The 21,304-nt window shown below is 38.9% G+C and overlaps 2 protein-coding genes across 2 annotated transcripts in view; one reads left to right on the top strand and one right to left on the bottom strand.

The window, feature by feature from the left end:
- Positions 1-3,084: 3,084 nt before the first annotated feature.
- On the top strand, positions 3,085-12,315 carry LOC107722797 (uncharacterized). Its single transcript, XM_016531279.1, has 4 exons — positions 3,085-3,114; positions 6,057-6,168; positions 7,599-7,694; positions 10,481-12,315. Exons 2-4 carry the CDS (start codon positions 6,073-6,075, stop codon positions 11,903-11,905), a joined length of 1,617 nt encoding a protein of 538 aa, XP_016386765.1. The 5' UTR covers positions 3,085-3,114; positions 6,057-6,072; the 3' UTR covers positions 11,906-12,315.
- Positions 12,316-14,604: 2,289 nt separating this feature from the next.
- The window catches only part of LOC107723014 (retinoblastoma-binding protein 5-like), a gene marked incomplete at its 5' end in the record, with an annotated part of 16,766 nt that continues 10,066 nt past the window's right edge, over positions 14,605-21,304 (bottom strand). Inside the window, 5 exons of the mRNA XM_016531517.1 lie at positions 14,605-15,009; positions 16,223-16,369; positions 18,376-18,620; positions 20,413-20,482; positions 20,557-20,674. Of these exons, the coding sequence (XP_016387003.1) occupies positions 14,957-15,009; positions 16,223-16,369; positions 18,376-18,620; positions 20,413-20,482; positions 20,557-20,674 (633 nt within the window). The remainder of the gene's footprint in view (positions 15,010-16,222; positions 16,370-18,375; positions 18,621-20,412; positions 20,483-20,556; positions 20,675-21,304) is intronic.

Genomic DNA, 21,304 nt, shown 5'->3' with positions numbered 1-21,304 from the left:
CACACCGCCTCTTGTTTCACACACACACACACACACACACACACACACACACACACATACACATGTGCCGTCTCTCTCCTGTGACTTATGCAGTGATGTGTGTTGGTATGAAGATGCAGCATTATTTGCATCATGAGAATAACATGTGTGAGTGAGTGAGTGTGTGTGTGTGTGTGTGTGTGTGAGTGAGTGTCTGAGTGTGTGTGAGTGAGTGTGAGAGAGAGTGTGTGTGTGTGTGTGTGTGAGAGAGTGTGTCTGAGTGTGTGTGTGTGTGTGTGAGTGAGTGTCTGAGTGTGTGTGAGTGAGTGTGAGAGAGAGTGTGTGTGTGTGTGTGTGTGAGAGAGTGTGTCTGAGTGTGTGTGTGTGTGTGTGAGTGAGTGTCTGAGTGTGTGTGAGTGAGTGTGAGAGAGAGTGTGTGTGTGTGTGTGTGTGAGAGAGTGTGTCTGAGTGTGTGTGTGTGTGTGTGAGTGAGTGTCTGAGTGTGTGTGAGTGAGTGTGAGAGAGAGTGTGTGTGTGTGTGTGTGTGAGAGAGTGTGTCTGAGTGTGTGTGTGTGTGTGTGAGTGAGTGTCTGAGTGTGTGTGAGTGAGTGTGAGAGAGAGTGTGTGTGTGTGTGTGTGTGAGAGAGTGTGTCTGAGTGTGTGTGTGTGTGTGTGAGTGAGTGTCTGAGTGTGTGTGAGTGAGTGTGAGAGAGAGTGTGTGTGTGTGTGTGTGTGAGAGAGTGTGTCTGAGTGTGTGTGTGTGTGTGTGAGTGAGTGTCTGAGTGTGTGTGAGTGAGTGTGAGAGAGAGTGTGTGTGTGTGTGTGTGTGAGAGAGTGTGTCTGAGTGTGTGTGTGTGTGTGTGAGTGAGTGTCTGAGTGTGTGTGAGTGAGTGTGAGAGAGAGTGTGTGTGTGTGTGTGTGTGAGAGAGTGTGTCTGAGTGTGTGTGTGTGTGTGTGAGTGAGTGTCTGAGTGTGTGTGAGTGAGTGTGAGAGAGAGTGTGTGTGTGTGTGTGTGTGAGAGAGTGTGTCTGAGTGTGTGTGTGTGTGTGTGAGTGAGTGTCTGAGTGTGTGTGAGTGAGTGTGAGAGAGAGTGTGTGTGTGTGTGTGTGTGAGAGAGTGTGTCTGAGTGTGTGTGTGTGTGTGTGAGTGAGTGTCTGAGTGTGTGTGAGTGAGTGTGAGAGAGAGTGTGTGTGTGTGTGTGTGTGAGAGAGTGTGTCTGAGTGTGTGTGTGTGTGTGTGAGTGAGTGTCTGAGTGTGTGTGAGTGAGTGTGAGAGAGAGTGTGTGTGTGTGTGTGTGTGAGAGAGTGTGTCTGAGTGTGTGTGTGTGTGTGTGAGTGAGTGTCTGAGTGTGTGTGAGTGAGTGTGAGAGAGAGTGTGTGTGTGTGTGTGTGTGAGAGAGTGTGTCTGAGTGTGTGTGTGTGTGTGTGAGTGAGTGTCTGAGTGTGTGTGAGTGAGTGTGAGAGAGAGTGTGTGTGTGTGTGTGTGTGAGAGAGTGTGTCTGAGTGTGTGTGTGTGTGTGTGAGTGAGTGTCTGAGTGTGTGTGAGTGAGTGTGAGAGAGAGTGTGTGTGTGTGTGTGTGTGAGAGAGTGTGTCTGAGTGTGTGTGTGTGTGTGTGAGTGAGTGTCTGAGTGTGTGTGAGTGAGTGTGAGAGAGAGTGTGTGTGTGTGTGTGTGTGAGAGAGTGTGTCTGAGTGTGTGTGTGTGTGTGTGAGTGAGTGTCTGAGTGTGTGTGAGTGAGTGTGAGAGAGAGTGTGTGTGTGTGTGTGTGTGAGAGAGTGTGTCTGAGTGTGTGTGTGTGTGTGTGAGTGAGTGTCTGAGTGTGTGTGAGTGAGTGTGAGAGAGAGTGTGTGTGTGTGTGTGTGTGAGAGAGTGTGTCTGAGTGTGTGTGTGTGTGTGTGAGTGAGTGTCTGAGTGTGTGTGAGTGAGTGTGAGAGAGAGTGTGTGTGTGTGTGTGTGTGAGAGAGTGTGTCTGAGTGTGTGTGTGTGTGTGTGAGTGAGTGTCTGAGTGTGTGTGAGTGAGTGTGAGAGAGAGTGTGTGTGTGTGTGTGTGTGAGAGAGTGTGTCTGAGTGTGTGTGTGTGTGTGTGAGTGAGTGTCTGAGTGTGTGTGAGTGAGTGTGAGAGAGAGTGTGTGTGTGTGTGTGTGTGAGAGAGTGTGTCTGAGTGTGTGTGTGTGTGTGTGAGTGAGTGTCTGAGTGTGTGTGAGTGAGTGTGAGAGAGAGTGTGTGTGTGTGTGTGTGTGAGAGAGTGTGTCTGAGTGTGTGTGTGTGTGTGTGAGTGAGTGTCTGAGTGTGTGTGAGTGAGTGTGAGAGAGAGTGTGTGTGTGTGTGTGTGTGAGAGAGTGTGTCTGAGTGTGTGTGTGTGTGTGTGAGTGAGTGTCTGAGTGTGTGTGAGTGAGTGTGAGAGAGAGTGTGTGTGTGTGTGTGTGTGAGAGAGTGTGTCTGAGTGTGTGTGTGTGTGTGTGAGTGAGTGTCTGAGTGTGTGTGAGTGAGTGTGAGAGAGAGTGTGTGTGTGTGTGTGTGTGAGAGAGTGTGTCTGAGTGTGTGTGTGTGTGTGTGAGTGAGTGTCTGAGTGTGTGTGAGTGAGTGTGAGAGAGAGTGTGTGTGTCTGAGTGTGTGTGTGAGTGAGTGTGTGTGTGTCTGAGTGTGTGAGTGTTTGTGTGTGTGAGTGAGTGTGAGAGAGTGTGTGTGTGTGAGTGAGTGTGTGTGTGTCTGAGTGTTTGTGTGTGTGCCTGAGGTTCAGTTCAGTCCTGAACAGATCGGGTCGTCTGCTGGGGTGGGGGGGTATGTTTACACAGCTGCGCTTCACTATAGTAGTGTGTGCGTGAGATAAAGCGAATCAGATGAAATAGAGCGTACGGATCCGCGCTTAAACGAGGGCTCAAATTAATCTCGATCTTTCTGGTCACCACGTTTGTCTTGTCGTTCAGGTTCACGGTCGGGATCTGACCCACCTGCAGAAGCGAGAGGCCTTCCGTATCCTGGCCAGCTACGAGCAGCCAATCACGCTTCAGATTGAGGGCCGGGGGCGGAGCCTGCAGTACAACAGGACGACGGACTGCAGCACGCAGACGGAGCGACCGTGGGATCCTCTCCGGCCGCACTCATGCACACTGCCGCGACTGCCTCCCTCGGACAGGTGCGACACACCTGCAGCTCACCGCTGCCCCCTGCAGGACAAACACAGACGTGCACTTAAGAGGCCGTTCACACACACGACACAGTCTTTTAATAGTTACTAAGGGCCAGATTTACTAAACAGAGCAAATTAACATTAAAACCCAGTTCCATAAAAGCACCAATGGTAGGGGAATGTTCTGTGTGTGATTTACTGACAATGCACACATTAAAGGGTTAGTTCACCCAAAAATGAAAATTCTGTCATTAATTACTCACTCTCATGTCGGTCCAAACCCCGTAAGACCTTCGTTCATCTTCGGAACACAAATTAAGGTATTTTTGATCAAATCTGAGAGCTCTCACTCTGACCCTCCATAGACAGCAAGGGAACTACCACAATCAAGGCACAGAAACGTAGTACGCGCATCGTTAAAATGTGACATCAGTGATTCAACCATAATTTTATGAAGTTACGAGAATACTACGCACAAAAAGTATTCTCGTAGCTTCATAAAATTACGGTTGAACCACTGATGACACATGGACTATTTTAACGATGCGTTAGTAAATCGTGTTGCGTGATTCATTTTAATACTCTCCTCCCTTAAATTTTGCGTCCACGCCTTTTCAGCGCTAATTCTTTACCGCGCGTCTTTAGTAAATCTTGACACTACTATTTTAACGCCAAAAGACCGTTTGCGCTGGCGCAAGCTGTTAATAGATCTGGCCCTAAAAATGCTATTCGTCTATTCATTTTATGAGCATTGCGTTTTTGAGATTCTATTAAGTAAAGATTAGTAACTTATTGCATTCGTTTAAATTCTGTTGCTAATTGAAATGAAGAGTGTGTTTTGTGTGAACGACTTTTTAGAGTGCATGCGTAATTATTTTTAACGTGAGAGCAAACACAGGCATTTTCCACGTGAATGTGCAAGGTTTCTAGCGTTCATTCCAAGAACGATAAAAACAATAACTATATTATTGTCCACACCAGTGCACGATAATGCTCTGTTTATTATAAGCACGCTGCAGTTTTGTCGTCTGCAGCTTTAAATGCTTGAGATGGATTCTGATTGGCTGTCAGTTGCTTTACCATTCATCAGCTGGGAAAATAAATCATGATTCCAATGACATCGTAACTCTGTGTTATTGTATAGTTGTGCTGTGGACTTCCCTGTTCTCACTGAATTTGAACGATTATTAAAACATAGCTATCGTTATAGTTATCGTCCTTGGCGCAAACTGGCTTTTATTCTATTATAGTTATTTTTCCTGAACAAAAACTGTCCATTATGCTGCTTCAACTAGTACTTGTTATCATATTATTTTCATAACCATAATCAAACTCATTTGTAACACAAATAGTTTTACCATTTATTGCATGTTTTGTTATTCTTCTAGTTATTTACCTGATGAATCTGAACTCCGTAAACGATTTACTGAGCGAGTGTGATTCAAAACAAGCTTGAGGTCTTTTTGGCTGATTCGTTCAAACGAACTGATTCTCAAGAGCCAAAAACGCAAGGGTTTTTGAAAGTAACACTTGGTCATGTGACCAAAATTTGACCAGTGGGAATGTCCGAGGAGCAGGTCCAGTTATGGATAGGATTTCAAACTCGAAAACACATCTGATGTGTTCCCATCCGTCGTGCTCCATCAAGAGCCATCTTTAGCATGTGAGCGGCCTTAAGGCACAGTCACGCTAAGTTTTGCATTCACGCGCATGTGAATGCGCACGCAAGCATAGTATAGCGTTTCATTGCATTTTACAGCTTCATGTGATGAACACACTGCAGAATTCATACAGCAAAGACGTTTGGACAATTGAGATCCCTTCCTTTTTAGAAGGAAACATCAAGGATGCAGTGGCTCCAGACTAAAAACATGACTAGGGAGGCATTAGATCCTAAAATGAATAATTTAGTTGCCAAATGAACTTTTTGCTGCCCAATTCAATAACTGAGAAGAAGTTTTGAGTGCAGAGTCTAACATTAGCTTAAGTCAATATTGTGCATTAGGGACATTTTAGACTAATAAGTGTTGTCTGTTCCAAATTGATGCTGTCAGTGACTGTATTTGTGTCATATAAGAACACTTGTGATTGTTTAAAAGAGGTAAATGTTTTGTTGATTACCACTGCTCATCCACCTGTTGACCTTACATTTGGACATTGCTATATGCTAAACCATAACTAATAATAATCATGTAAAAAAAAAACAGTTCAAATGCTTTAATTATGTATCTTTAATTACAAGTTGTCATATAAACAAACATTTAGTAAATAGATTAATAAGAAGACTCGCTTACCTGCAGTTAGGCGCAGTAACGGTTCCCGGTTATTTTCAAATTCGAAAAATGGCGCGCGGTTCAGTGAGTGAGTCGGTTGGGAACTCCGCAACGGTTCTGAACGATTCGCTGCTCTAAAGATTCTGATTCATGAATCTTCTCGACGGACTCATTCGAAAGAACTGGTTCACAAGAGTCATTTGCACGCGAATCGGACATCACCTCTCGCGCTGTATTCGCTGAGGAAACACGTGCTAATCACGTGCGCGAAGTTTTGATTTTCAAAGTTTACTCGATTTTAAAATTGTTGTAGATATATATTATTATGGTCTGTATACATTAAATGAAATAGAACACGTAGGGAAAACTCTTATTCGGCCGATTTTTGTAAGTACAAAGACAAACATAATTATATTTATTATAAACTACCAATTATTGTTAATATTTCTATTGTATGTGAAGTGTAACGTTCATATTTCAGGCATCTCAATGCAGCTGTTGGTCTTTCTATCAGAATGAGGTCAGCTGCTCACAGAAGCTCCTTAAACACATACAATAACAGCATCTTAGAGGAAGGGGGCGGAGCCAGAGATGTGTGCTGACTTGTGTTTTCAGCATATAATATTCCTACAGATATTTATGAGTGTAATATATGAGTGTTTGTTGTGTTCTCAGGTCGTACTACAATCACATGACCCTCCCCGGGACCCATAGAGACGGAAGCAGGTACGAGTACCTACCAAACACGCCCAGAGACCTGGAGCACAGAGGACGACGGGCCTACAATGTAAGATATAAACATGATCAGATTATGATGAGTATCAGCTGTCAATATTGCATGTGTAATATGCATGTAGTTATTGATGGCCAGTGGCTTTCATTATAATAACATACTGTATATACCATATTTATAAAAACTACATCCATAATGAAATACATTTTTAATATATTATACTTTTATTTCCGTATGATTGTATTTTTTATGAAAATGATCTAATTTATAACCGTATCATTATTAAATTTATATATCATTATAAATTTGCATTAATACCAATATGTCAGTCTACATTATTTTAATAACTAAATAAAATTAGAAATGATTTGGCATTTCTACATAATCAGATTATGATTATTATTAGCTCTTAATGTTCATGACGAGATGATGTATACTAAAATTAATATATATATATAATTTTATTATTAATTTTTAGCTACATAATATCATAATTAATAATAATATCAATACCTTTAAGTCATTTTTGTCCTGTCTAATTAATTTATATTAAAATAAATTAATACAAAATATATATTAATACAAAGTAATACAATAATAAATAGAAATGACTGGCATTTCTTTTTATTACTATATTTTATTTATTTATGAATATATAATATTATGTCTTTTTAATGAGAATTATTAGATAATTAGTTTTATGCATGCAGATCATTTCAGGAATTTGATCTCTTTAAACCAGTCTGATTTGTGCCACATTTAAAATGATGTAAATAATCAAAAAAAAACAAAAGAACAAAGGATCATCACTGTCAGGCACTTTTGTTTATGGTGTGATTGTAGACTTTGACATGAATATCAAAAATGTCTTTCCAAACCCTGATCATTCTGCAATGCCAATCTTAAATGAGTGTTTAAAGCAGTTGTTTCATCCTTCTTGTGTGTGTCGTGTTAGGAGATGCTAAACTGTGTGTGTGTGTGTGTGTATGTGATTGTGTGTGTTAGTGTGTGTGTGTGTGTGTGTGTGTGTGTGTGTGTATATGTGTGTGTGTGTGTATGTGTGAGTGATTGTGTGTGTGTGATTGTGTGTGTGTGTGTGTGTTTTTTTCAAAATGGAGCTGCTCTCTTATGCTCTGGAATTATTCATGCATTTAGCTACGCTTGGGAACACACACACACACACACACACACACACACACACACATTTCACGTGTGCATTGCTTAGGAGGAAACAGCCTTTAATAAAGCGACTGAAGGAGAGACAGACAGACGTTTAAAATAATCACTCTTCTACATCACAGCCTCATTATGCTAATAATTAATCAGGAAAGCAGCGGAAATGCTGGCACATTCTTCTCACAAGAGCAGAAAGGGTTTGAAATCACATTACCATCTGTAATAATGATGCTCTTCTTGATGTAATAATTCAAAATGCGCTTGGTTCTGGAGTGAACAACAGTCCGGTTCTATGCTTAACGTTTCAGGACCATGAGTTCTCCAGCGGCGTGTCTCCGGCACAGAACTGTCTGATCGGATGCTGCAACACCAACCTGGAGGAACCCAGAAGTTTCCAGAGTCAGGTGAGAGTCACAAAATACAGCGTGAATATATGACCAGGGCTTAAGGAATAACTGATGAAGAACCGCTGAATTATTGAACGTTCAATGACGAATGTTCGGAGTGTATGTTCAAGGCAAGACATCACATGATGGGTAAAAACTGACTAATAAACATCAACATACTTGCCCAGTTGATTGAATACATTAAGAATTGCAAACAATTTTTGTATTACAAGTTTTCTTAAATTATGTTCAAATATGCATTATCTAATGAAATGACTAAGTGCACAGAACAGAAATCCGAACTTGATTTTATTGACATGTTAAAGGTTTTTACAGAAGGAATTTTGGATTTCTATCGCTCTGTAAATCAGAAAATACTTCATCAACAGACTGAAAAAAACAACAATTTTGACCATGTTTTAAGCAATAAAGCGTTGTATAAATCAGTATGAATGATATATTAACAAACCCTTCTATAAAAACTTTCAGAATATGGATATGAATAAAACCGTTAAGTTTGGTGTGTGTAAGCGCTGCTGAACTGGAGAAACAAACTATAAATATTGAGAAAATGGCCTTTAAAGATATGTTTAAATTAGATGCAACTAGGTAAAGTGCAAAAATAGATAGAATATAGATCTGAATAAAACCGTAAAATTTGGTGTATGTAGAAGTGGAGAAACAAACTCATTTTGGGAAAATGGTTTTTAAAGATATTGAAATCTACTAATAAAGTGCAATAACATTGTTTTACAATAACTTAAATATTTTGGATGTTTTCTTTCCACTGAAACAACGTCTTGAAAATCCCAAAAGCCCAAAATTAACCAGTGCATGAAAATGTTTCTTCCTTAAATAGTGTCTTGCCTTAAAAAAAAGTGGTGTAGTGTAGTCTAAATGCAACAGCAACCAATTAATGCAGACCGAATGAATCTAGAAGCTGTGTTCAGCGGCACAAGTTCAGATCTGAGGGATTGTTGTTGTTCTGGTTCTCGTGTGACTCTCTTCATCCGTCACAGACCGAGAGGCGAGGAGTCACATATTATGTAAGTTATGTGTTACCAGGCAACTAGCGATCATAAATACGGCTGAAGACTGAGAGCCACCAGAGTGACTCTTGGGCTCCGATAGACGACCGTTCAATCGATAGAATTAATTAGAATTTAAATGTAACATACCTACGTTTTTCTTTATTACTTGAGATGCATTCACACTGAGAATGATTTAATCTGCATTGTGGATTAATAGTCAGCGTTTCTACTCGACTGCAGTATCTAATGTATGCAATGCTATTGGCTGTCGCTGCTCATTTGCATATATAGTTAAGCTCTGTGTAATTTTGTTGCATCGTCAACGGACGCCCATGTCGCTGTAAATTAACTCAACTTTTCGTTGCACATTTCCGTCAGCCATTTAAAGGTACATAATTATTTTAAAAATACCCCATAAACTTTCTCAAAGTTATAAATGCATGTATATTTGAACTGATAACTCCTGACTGGATGAACCACATATGAGTTTGCTGTTAAATATGCACAAACCTGTAACAGTATCAATAGTATTGAACCATTTAAAAACCACCTAGCAACCACCCATTATACATTTACATTTACTCATTCAGCAGGCGATTTTATCCAAAGCGACTTACAAATGAAGACAATGGAAGCAATTAAAATCAACAAAAGAGCAATGATATGCAAGTGCTATAACAAGTCTCAGTTAGCTTAACGCAGTACACATAGCAAGGTTTTTTTTTAAATTATATATTAGAATATAGAATAGAAAAAGAATAGAACAAGCTAGTGTTAGAGGCATTTTTTTGCTAATTGTATAATAAATAAAAAGAAAACAAATAGATAGAATACAAAAAGAATAGAGAAGCTAGTGTAAGTTTTTTTTTTTTTTTAAGAAGACAAGCAGTTAGTAAATGAATAGAGTACAAGTCTAAAAGGGGCAGTTTTTAAAAAAAGAATAGAATTAGAATAGAGAGTGCTAGAGTTAGAGGGTCAAGTAAAGATGGAAGAGATTTGTTTTTAGCCAATTCTTGAAGAGAATGGCTGCTGGGATTGAATTGGGCAGGTCATTCCACCAGGAGGGAACATTTAATGTAAACGTCTGTGAAAGTGAATTTGTGCATGTGCCGTTCACTTGCAATACTCCAGGAACATCCTAGTAATTGCATAGCAATGCATTTGAAATCACTTAGAGCATAATAGCATTTTAAAGCCTAGTTTGACAAAGCTAGCACCCCTCAGATACTGTTCGGAAAATTTGCAAAAAAAAATATATATATATAATTTTATTATTTACATTTTTTACTTATTATTATTTTTTAAATCTTATTATTTTTACTATTAATAATTAATTGTCGATCATTTATGTATTAATAAATGATCAAGGATGTGTGCAAGGATCTTTACAGTGCTTTGTGCTGCGAAACTTGACAATCGCCTTTCTGGATTTTGGCGTTTGCTTGTACGGTGGCTCTGAATTGTCAAAACACCTCTCAAAATGCTTGCTACGGATGCGAAAAACGCAGAAAATCGAACCCAATCTGATTTTTTTTATGATGGACAAAAGTTTCAGAGGCAGTGTGTAAACGTGATTGACACAGTGTGAGGTCGTATTTATTTTTTAACGTACGTGACTCAGTGTGCAATGACCTTTAGAGGGTGCTTTTGGATACAACATAACGCATAAAAACACACAGAGTCTTTTTACCCTGGTAAAATCACTGTAACTCATTACTTTGAATGGCTTATTGCTCTAATGTCATAATATGTGTGTTTGTGTGTTTTCGACAGACTGATGACGATGACTACATGATGGAGAAACCCCTGGGTTACCTGCCTCTTCATCACGAGCTGGACAGCGGGCTCGGCTGGACGGATGGTAGCTTCCACCAGGGGGAGCTGTCGGGGGTGGAGACGGAGGAGGGGCTTGAGGAGCGCCACGGCGGGTCGCCGTCGTCTGAGTCGTTCATCTCGTCTGAACTGAGCGACTCGGGTTTTTACAGCGTCAGCACCGGCGAGTTCCTGCGCTTCCAGCGTCTGCTCGAGAAACGCATGCGCCATTACAACGCGCGCATGCACCACCAGGGGGAGCCGTGCTCTCGCGAGCGGTGCGACAGCCAGATAAAACACCCCCTAGAGGCCATCCCAGAAACGCTGACGGTGCAGCCTCAAAACGTCTGCGCGCCCATCCAAGGATCGCGCGGTTTGTCGCGCGTTTCGTCCATGCAGTACCGCAAGGCGGAGCGTCCGTGTTTGAACAGGCACAGCTCCAGCAGCGGCTCGCTGTTCAATCCTGTGCCTCTTCCGAGTTCTGCGGGAATGTTGAGAAGAAGCAGGACGCTGCATCACCGCCCCGCGCCAATGGAGTACCGCAGACGGGCGAGTCACCCGGCCTCACCCAACTATTGCAGGGCCACGCTGCATCCCTGCGGCCACAGAGTCGACCTGCCCATGAATCTCCCTGAGGAGCCGGACTTGGCACTTATGCACGCCATTGCACACCCTACACAAACTCTACACGCAATGAGTCAACCGTCCCTGATCTCTCCAGTTGACGAACACTGCTGCACGCCTCTGGATCTTCACGCCAACGGCAGGATCCGAGCATCCACCGAACCGCAGCTCCAGAGGAGCTTTGTGACCCAACAGACGCCCAACAACAGGTTCCACACTCTAAGTCACACGCCCAGTCAGGACAACGAAACCTGGCCGAAACCTGCCAACCGCGCGGGATCCGTTGGCGGACTCTACAGCACCTTGGAGGGCCACACGCCCGCTAGGAAACCACCCGGTGGGAATTTGCACGCTTTGCGAAACCAGATGCTGCGGGATCGAGCGTCCAGATTGGCGGACGAGCGTAGCGGCATGAGCACGGACGAAGAGAGTCACAGTGAGGTCCGCATGGGTCGCTACTGGAGCCGCACCGAGCGCCGCGAACACATGCTGCAGAAACAGCGACAGGCCAGAAACAACAGCGGCTGCGGCGTAGCTGCGTCAGGATTGGTGCATAGCGGTGGAGTCGTGGGAGGAGCTAACAGAGAGAGTTGTAGTACCGTTCTGGAGCTGAGCCAGAGGAAACTAAGTCGCCTGAGGAACCGGAAGCTGCTGGACGACTGGACCACCGTAGAGGAACTCCTGACGCACGGAACGCGCCTGGGCCCCAGCGGAGACACCCGGCGGCTGCCTACATCGTTGCTCACCGTCACAACTGTATAGCGACACCCACCGAGCGAGTGTTCAGATTGACTTGTGTGTGTGTGTGTGTGTTTGTTGGACCGGCCGCACTACACAAAGCTACCTCCTGACATTGAGGTTTACTGTAGATACAGACGTTTCCGAACACCGTAGTACATTGATTTTTAAATGTTATATTTGCAGTATCTTGTTTTGCATTGTGTTGTGAAGAGATGTTTTATTAGGGAGCGAATTCACTGCAGTTTGATTCGACCGCATGAAGCAATACAACAGATACCGACACCAGACAAAACGAATTTCATTTGGTGCCAAGAAAAGTTTACGTTACGGATAATTTTTAAGGTGGTGCTAACCGTGAGATTTAATTTCTTCGACATGATTTGCAACTAGCCTATAAACGACATCCGAATTACGTCACTTTTGCACAAAATTTAAAGAGTTCCCTTTCCGACTGTCTTCCGCTAGCTAATTTGTGGCGTTAGCACAGCCCCTCCTCCTTTCAATCATGAATCTGATTGTCTGGGAATAATATCGGATAATCTAACGACGGATCGGGAGTCGGATACGCCGCCAGGGCCGGTGATTGGGTGTGCAGGGTTATGCCGGAGATCGGGGAGCAGAAACGTGAGCGCGTGTTGTGAAGTGTGTGGGTTCTTGCACTATAACTGTATTTTTAAAGCTATTTTTCTTGTGCTCTTCACAATTGATGTCACGAAAAGAAACAAAGAACTTTTATAATGACTCGAATAAGAATTATAAGTGGTGTTAACAGAAGTACAACAATTTGGAGAGAAAGACGATCGACGCACTGAACTGTTTTCAGATATTTTCAGCGCACCTTTCCGCAAACAACAAGGTTTCAACTTTACAAGCCCCATGCAACGCAAGCAGAATGAATTCTGCACGAGTTGATAAGCTAAGTTAGACAATGAATGATGTACGCAAATTCGTTCTGATCGCGTTTCATGAATGAGACCTAATTATTTTCCAAAGTAGAAGAAGCAGAAGTATTTTTGGAGTCACCCGTGTCAGCGTGGGATGTTTGCGGATGTTTTTTTTTCTTCTTCTTTGAGCAGAAAATCAGGATTTTTCCCACCTGCACTATTTTTGGCGCACGAGCACTGGAGTGTTTACAATTTTTCCTCACAACTGTGACTCTCTCGCGCTCGTTTCTGAGGTGAATCACGTCATTTCCGCCGTGAGTCAAACGCTGTGAATAATGGATGTGAACAAATGGAACATTAACAGAAAAACTCTGCCTCTCATTGGATTTTGCTTGTTTCCACTTTTAGAAATAATTTTCTAGGAATATGATGTACATGTGGTTGTAATAAAGATGAGATTTTAATTAGCTACTTAAAGAGTGTTGAGTTTTTGTTTTGTGGTAACGTTATTGAAGTGGGCGTTCCTAAGTGAAACGACAACTAACGGTCTCTGAACGGAGCGCGTGAATTCCCGCGCTTAGTTTCCACACACTTTGACAAACGGATTTCCTACCGTTCATGAATATTACATCATTTTATAGAGACTGCACTTTCAACGAGCATCTATGAATTTGTACTACACCGATTTTAAATTCTGACATCGGGTAGTTTTGACAAATAGCCGTAGTTACGTTAATGTTATTTCCAAATTTCATGAATGATTTTTGTCACATAAGAGAGAGAAAAAAAAATCATGTAAGCCACGACAAGTCAAAATTATGACTTCAGTAATTACGACTTTAAACGACCGAAATGACAAAAAGTCTAAATAAGTAGAAATTATGACACAAAGCCATTAATTTAAATGTCGAAATTGACATACTAAATCGAAATGACTTTAAATGTCAAATATATGACATACTATGAGGCAAATAGTCGAAATTATGGCTTTAAGTCTACATTATTAAATACTAAATTATATCCTGCTGAAAAAAAAACTATAGACACCATCACAAAATTTGTAATGGTTTTACTGGTTATAATGGGCCTTGTATTGGTTTTAATGGACCCTGTGGTAATTGGTCACCTTCTATTGGTGGCTTATTGTTAAAACCAATAAATCCTAATGAAATATGTCCCCAAAACACACTACAGAAAACCATTTTTAATGGTTTTAATGTTAAAAGGTGATGGTTTGTAATCATATTAGTAGTGGAAACCATTAGAATTTGGTGTAAACATTTGAAATTGTGACATGAAAAGTCAAAATGACTTTTACATACTTTTATATCATAATTAGGCCTATTAGGTAAAAAAGAAAAAGAAAAAAAGGCAAACCTGACTTTGACTTTTTAAAATATCTTAATTATGACTTACTAAAGCATTATCTTCGTTCTTTCAAACTATTTTGAGACAATTAACAAATACCATGTGAGTAATGTTTTGAGCCTCAAACCAGAGAGAATCTGAACTAAGAAAGTGGAGTTTCTCTCAGAAGTTCACTTACTTTCGTCTGATTTTCACTCTTGAGATGTTTGTGAATAAAACACAGAAACATAAAATGGAATCCAACCTTAGAAAAGCACAAAATGGAACTGAATAACAGAAAAAGGTCTTTCTCCCGCGCTCTTTCATTCACGCTCTGCTTCCATCTGCTGGATGGAAACTGTCAGTGCAGGAAACAAAATGGCGGCTGCTCGCTAGAAAAACACTCCTGAGTGGGTGGATTTATTCCACAGATGTTCTTCATAACCCTGAAAACATTCTACCAAAACACATTTTACACATAGTAGCCACTCTCAAAAAACAAACTGGTTTAATATGTATAAAAAAAACACAACCAGTCTCAGAAATAAAGAAACAAACGCAAAACAAATAAAAGACATGTGACTGAGTATACGACCCGACTAGTGCTTATACACGGAGACAGATCCATCTACTCTAAACAAAAAATACATGATTCCCTCTTCCTATCACTCTCTCTGTGCGAGGAAACTGATCGGATGGGCTTCAAACTGTGGCGTCGTTGATAATACAACACAAGTAATAATAATAATAATAATACAACACAAGTACAGTCCATAGAGTCCATAAAAAAAGAGCGATGTCATTCATCCACACAGACAGGGGGCGCCAGAGGCCTTCAGCTTCAGTCCAAACCCTGAACCTCGTGCTGCTTGTACACCGCCGAGACCAGATTTCCTGAAAGAACAGCATTCGTGTGGTTAAATTAAACTAACTAATATGTAAAATGAATATATTCGTGAATAAAAATCGTTAAATCCTTCAGGTCAACGTAAAGGCCCAAAGAGCGAAGCGACAAAGCAATGCAAATCTGCACCAAAGCTAATTTCGATCCAATTTATGACATAAATCGGCATATAATCGCAAGCAAATCATCATTCGCATGCTTTAATGCAAGATACGAACAATATGAAAACCACAGCTGGGAATCGTACGACTAAACTAAAATTATTAACTAATAAAAATAATTTTCGTTAATTAAAATAAAGCTAAAATATAAATGAAATATTAGATGAAAAACTTAAATTAAAAATGGTGAAGTGAAATAAAATAAGTATCTATTAGTAAAATTACGAAAACTAAAAGCTAAATAGGAAAAATAAAAGAAAATTACGAAAGCACAGAAAAACAAACAAACCTGAAAGTATTTAAATATAATATAATTTAAATTAGGGTTGTGCGATATGGCCAAAAAAATCATCACGATAACACAAAATAAAAAATAAAATATGAAAATAAAATATTATGTTAAACCATCAAAAATTAACATTAAAATAAAAATAATAATAATTAAAATAAAACAAAAAATTACATTCATGTAACAATTAAAGTTAAAACAAAAAATATTTTATTAATGTATAAAAATATTATTTTAAATAAAATTATTACAATTAAACTTTAAAAAATATAAATACATCATAAGAAATACTATAAAGTAATATTAAAATAACCCTGCTGCACAGTCAAATTCACAAACAAATGACTCTTTTGAACTGATTCTTTTAATAACTCGGTCAAAAAGACTCATGAATCATGCCGCTTTTATAAACATACGATTGGCTCATCTTGATTCATATTTGAATCTGAATCTTTTAAAGATTTGCATTCAAAACTAATTTTAGTAGTAATAAAAGCAACGTTTAAAACTGAAACGTCACCAGGAACGGTCTTTGCTTTTGTTTAGTATCTTGACTGAATTATTAGGCCGGTTTTAGTGCGCGAGTTTGGCTGCAGGGCATCATGGGAATGATCGGGGAGGACTGCAGACCTGAAGCATTCGCTCGCACATCGAGGAGGTCAGAGCAGGAAGGACAGGAAGGCAAGCAGGAAGCAGCCAATCACAGCTGAGCTCAAGCCGCAGCGGACCCACAGGGGTCAAAGGTCGTCTTACCTGGCATCCCCAGCCCCTCTGCTCTGTCCCGGTAGACTTTGGGTCTGAACGGAGAGTCTTTGTCTTTACCTTTCGATCCCTTGGGCCGCCCCGCCGCCTTCTTCTTGGACTTACTGTCGCCCTTCACACCCAGCAGCGGATGGACCTCTGCGAGACACGAACGCAGGCGTCAGAGGAAGTGACATCATAAAAAATATCAATTTAAATAAAATTATGTATTAGCATTAAACTATAAAAAATCTAAATACATCAGAATCAATAAAATAACACTGCTGCATAGTCCAATTCACAAACAAATGACTCTTTTGAACTGATTCTTTTAAGGACTCAGTCAAAAAGACTCATGAATCATGCCGCGTTTGTATCATGACTATAAACTAGTGCTTGTCTATCGATTAACTAAAAAAATAACTAATTAATCGCACATTTTTTCTGAAATTAATCGCGATTAATCCCACCTAACGTTAAAGTTTATTAGCATTAAACTATAAAAAAATATAAATACATCATAATAAATACTATAAAAGTATATAAACAATACTAAAATAACACTGCTGCACAGTCCAATTCACAAACAAATGACTCTTTTGAACTGATTCTTTTAAGGACTCATTAATCATGGCTAAAAAAACAACAACTAATTAATCGCACATTTTTTTCTGAAATTAATCGCTATTAATCCCACCTAACGTTAAAGTTTATTAGCATTAAACTATAAAAAATATAAATACATCATAAATAAATACTATAAAAGTATATAAACAATAATAAAATAACACTGCTGCACAGTCCAATTCACAAACAAATGACTCTTTTACGTTAATGTTTTTCAATATAATTTTACACTGCAATAATTTCACTTTCAATCTTCAAATAAATGTAGAAACAAAGTATATTTTTAATATTAGTTTAATACTATCTTTTTTTATGACTGAAGGCAAGTATCACTGATACTGATTGATGTCTCAATGAATTTTTTCCTAATGTTTAACCATTGACTACAGCATTTCAACATTACAGCATAATTGAAAGCTATCAATTTTAAAATTTATTAGACTTTAAAAAATAACTTCTAATTTAAGTGAACTTAAAACCATCTTCACATAAACTGTGCCCTTCAGCAAGTAGAAAATATAATTGAATAAATTTATCAAACACTAAATTCTAAATTAAACACCGAGATAAATTAAAGCTTAAAGCTACAGAAGTTACAGATTTCTTTTTTTTATTTTGTTCTTTGATTAACAGACATCACAGCAGCTGGTAATTAGGATATTTTGGCTGCTGTTACTTTAAGAGCTGCCGCTGCTGAACATGACGCGGATCTGACACTGCTTTAAACGTGACTCATAAATAACAAATACTTACATGCACAGTGTTAAGGCAGATTTAATCGCCTTTTTGTAACTTCATGACTTAACTGACGACATAACTACGACATTCTTTGCTCGTCGTTTCTTTCGTGCTTTTATATGAAAAGTCTGAAAAGTCGCCCATTTGATATGGTCGTAAAGAAGTTCTACATCTAAATAAACGCAATTCTTTAGCAGTTGTGAGTGCGGTGGCCAAACCTAGCTCCGCCCCTGCGTTAATTACGTTAAATATTTTTAACGCGTTAAACTGAAAAAAATTAATCGCCTGCGTTAACGCGCTAATTTTGACACCACTAATATAAAAATATGATTCGCTCAACTTGATTCATATTTGAATTTATATATTATTATATTATATATATTATGCCGAACTGCAGAGCTCGTGAAACATCCACATTACTGTAATCAGATGCTTTCTTAACTGCTGCTTTCTCACCGCTGTCAGTTTTTGTTGTGTTTATTTCGTTATTTAGAGGAAAGCGCACAGCATATATTTACATATTCATCAAACGCCACTCAACAGCTTCAGGTTCGGCTGTGTTTGCGCTGAAGTGCTGTCTTCTTCTCTTGGATTGCATCAGGAGGGCTGAATTACAGTCTTGCGCTACAGCGCCACACTGGTCAAACCGCGTTATTGCAGGCTCTTACATTAGGTAATATGAGATGAGACTACTGGACTACTGGACAACAAAAATATTTGTCGACAATTTTTTATTGTTGATGTTGTCGATAATGTCGATAATCGTTAGGCCAGTTTTTCATCACGAGCGACTCTCTTACCATCGTTTGGGACGCCCTGCAGCTCGATGGTGGTGGTGCGAATCTTCTTCTTGGGTGGCCCTCCGTCGGATGACGGTTGCCGCTGTTTTTTGTCGCCGGGGCCACTGTGGGCGGAGCCGTCGTCGGGCGTGGCGTTCTGACCCGCGGCGTCGGGCGGAGGGCCAAACGGGTTCTCCTCAGGTTCCTCCACCTCCGGAGCGATGGGCAGATACAGCAGCGCTTTAAAGTCCTCCAGCTCCTCATCACTGCAAACGCCGCGAAAAACACTCGATTAAATTTACTGAGAAAAAACAGCAACACTACTATACGACAAAACATAACGCAAAACTCATTTTTTTAATGTAAAAATAGACTGGATTATATAAGAACAAACAAAAACTAAATTAGCACAAACACATTTGCACTGTAAGATAATTAAAAATAAAAATTTCAATTAAAATTTTTATTTCGCGAAAAATAAACTGGTTTAAACAATACGAACCAACAAAAAACGTCAAAATGAACACATGTGAAACGGTATGATAATATTAAAAATAATGTAAATTATAGCAAATTAAATGAAAACTTTATATCGTGAACGTCAAAAACCTGATTAAACGATATGAACAAACAAAAAAATAACGAATACACATTTAAAACTGCGATATTATAAATTATGTAAAATATAGTGAATTAAATTTAAAATTTAATTTAAGATGTTGTTAATGTCAAAAACTTGATTAAACAATACGAACAAACAAAAACAACAAAAAATAAACAAACACTTGCACTGTAAAATAATAATTAAAAATAAAAAAATTTGGCGACTTACATTAAAACATTTTTTGGTGAAAAATAAACTGGTTTAAAGGGGTGGTTGATTGTGATTTAAACAATGAGCATAAACGATATCTGCAAAGTTGCGACGCTGAAAGTTCAATGCAAACGGAGATTTCGTCTTTTATAATTATGGCATTTTAATACCTACAGTTACGGCTCGTAGGAAGTACAACGAGCTACTTCCTGGGTTTGTGACGTCACAAACCCTGATAAACCCCTCCAGCGTTTATAGGAGAAGGGACAGAGCGGTGTGGAATAAAGGTAAATTATGTGAAAAAAATAATGGGTTTTTAAAAAAACGAAGCATGAACACATGTTAGACTGCACCGCATAAACACAATTAAGTACAGAAAAAAAAACAGTCAACCACCCCTTTAAACAATATGAACAAACAAAAACCGTCTAAACTTAAAAATGAACTAACACATGAAACTGTATGATGATATTAAAAATAGTGTATAATCTAGCGAATTAATTGAAAACTATTTTGCAAATGTCGAAAACCTGATCAAACGATACAAACAAACAAAAACGTCAAAACTAAAAAACTAACAAAAACATGTTTAAAAATGTAAAATGCACTTTTTGAATGTCAAAACAAACTAGATTAAACAATATAAGCAATGAAAAACATCCAAGTTTAAAAAACAAACAACTAATACATATGAGAAACAGTATATTAAAAATAACGTAAAATAGTCAAATTTTAAAATAATTTTGCAAATGTGAAAAACTTGATTAAACAATATGAACAAACAAAAACAACTTTTAAGCTGTAACGTATTTAAAAATAACAAAATTTTGCAACTTACATTTAAATTTTATTTTGCGAAAAATAAACTGGTTTAAACAATATGAACAAACAAATGTCAAAAGTAGAAAATGATCAACAAAAACACATTTGTAACCATAATTTGAAAATTATTTGAAATTTTGTGAATTACATTTAACTTTTTTTTTTTGCGGATGTCAAAATAAACGGGATTAAACAATGTGAAGAAACAAAAATGTCAAAACTAAAAAAACAAAAACACTCAAAACTATGATGATATTAACAATAATGTCAAATTATTGGATGAAATTTATTTTGCGATTGTCAAAATTGAATTTAAAACCTGACTAAACAATATAAACAAACATAAACAAAACTAGAAAAAAAGAAGAAAAACACGTATGTGACTATGATATTAAAACGATGTGAAATTTAGCGCGACTGACCTGCTGCAGAACGCTGGGATGGGATCGACTGACGTGACGTCCACCTCCTCGTCCTCTGCAGCGTCCGCACCTGATACACACACACACACACATCAGTGTCACTTACAGCAGTGTGTGTGTGTGTGTGTGTGTGTGTGTGTTTACCGGTCTGCTCCGGTTCGCTCTTGTCCTCGTCCTCGATGTCAAACTCTGATTCTCTCTCCTCGTACTCCACGTTCTCATCCAGCTCTTTAAAGTCTGGCGCAAACGCGCTCCAGTTCTCCTGCAGAGATATATTGCTTGTTTTTGCGCTATTTCGAAAACAAAAGTAATTCCAAACACAGCCACAGCGCTGTTTTGCGTCTCTGAGCAACATGACGGTGTTTTGTTCCTGAATGAATCAACCGTTTAAATGATTCGGTTCAATCGCAATGACTCACTTATTAACAGTGACTTGCTGCCACCTGCTGGCGGTTTTAATTTCACATTTAAAGTACCTTTTTATTATTTAAATAATTTCAAATATCAGTATTCAACGTTTTATGTTTAATATATCAAAACATTATTTATGCATTTGTAATTGTATGTTAAATGCATGCATGTCCTGCATTAAACAGTGTGTAAACACATCTAAATGCCACTGCATTGCACTGAATTTTGTTGATACTGATTTCATTTCCTTGGTAACAGCCCAAATATCTTATTATTCTAATTCACTGATAAAATGTAACAATTTGACTCAAAAGATAATGCACGCTTTATAAAGGTAAAATGCCCATAAAAGGTAAAAATCAGTTTAAACTTATTGGAAAAGATTAATTTCTATCAGTGTGAACGGACCTCCACACAGAATATGAAGAATATCAAAAACTTTAGGAGTCAGCTGTCCACGAAAGTCCTTAAGATACCAGCA

Source organism: Sinocyclocheilus rhinocerous, unplaced genomic scaffold (assembly GCF_001515625.1).
Source record: "Sinocyclocheilus rhinocerous isolate Xijiao unplaced genomic scaffold, SAMN03320098_v1.1 scaffold223, whole genome shotgun sequence".
NCBI lineage: Eukaryota > Metazoa > Chordata > Actinopteri > Cypriniformes > Cyprinidae > Sinocyclocheilus > Sinocyclocheilus rhinocerous.
The sequence above is the reverse complement of the archived record's forward strand: the minus strand, read 5'-3'. Positions and strand labels throughout refer to the sequence as shown.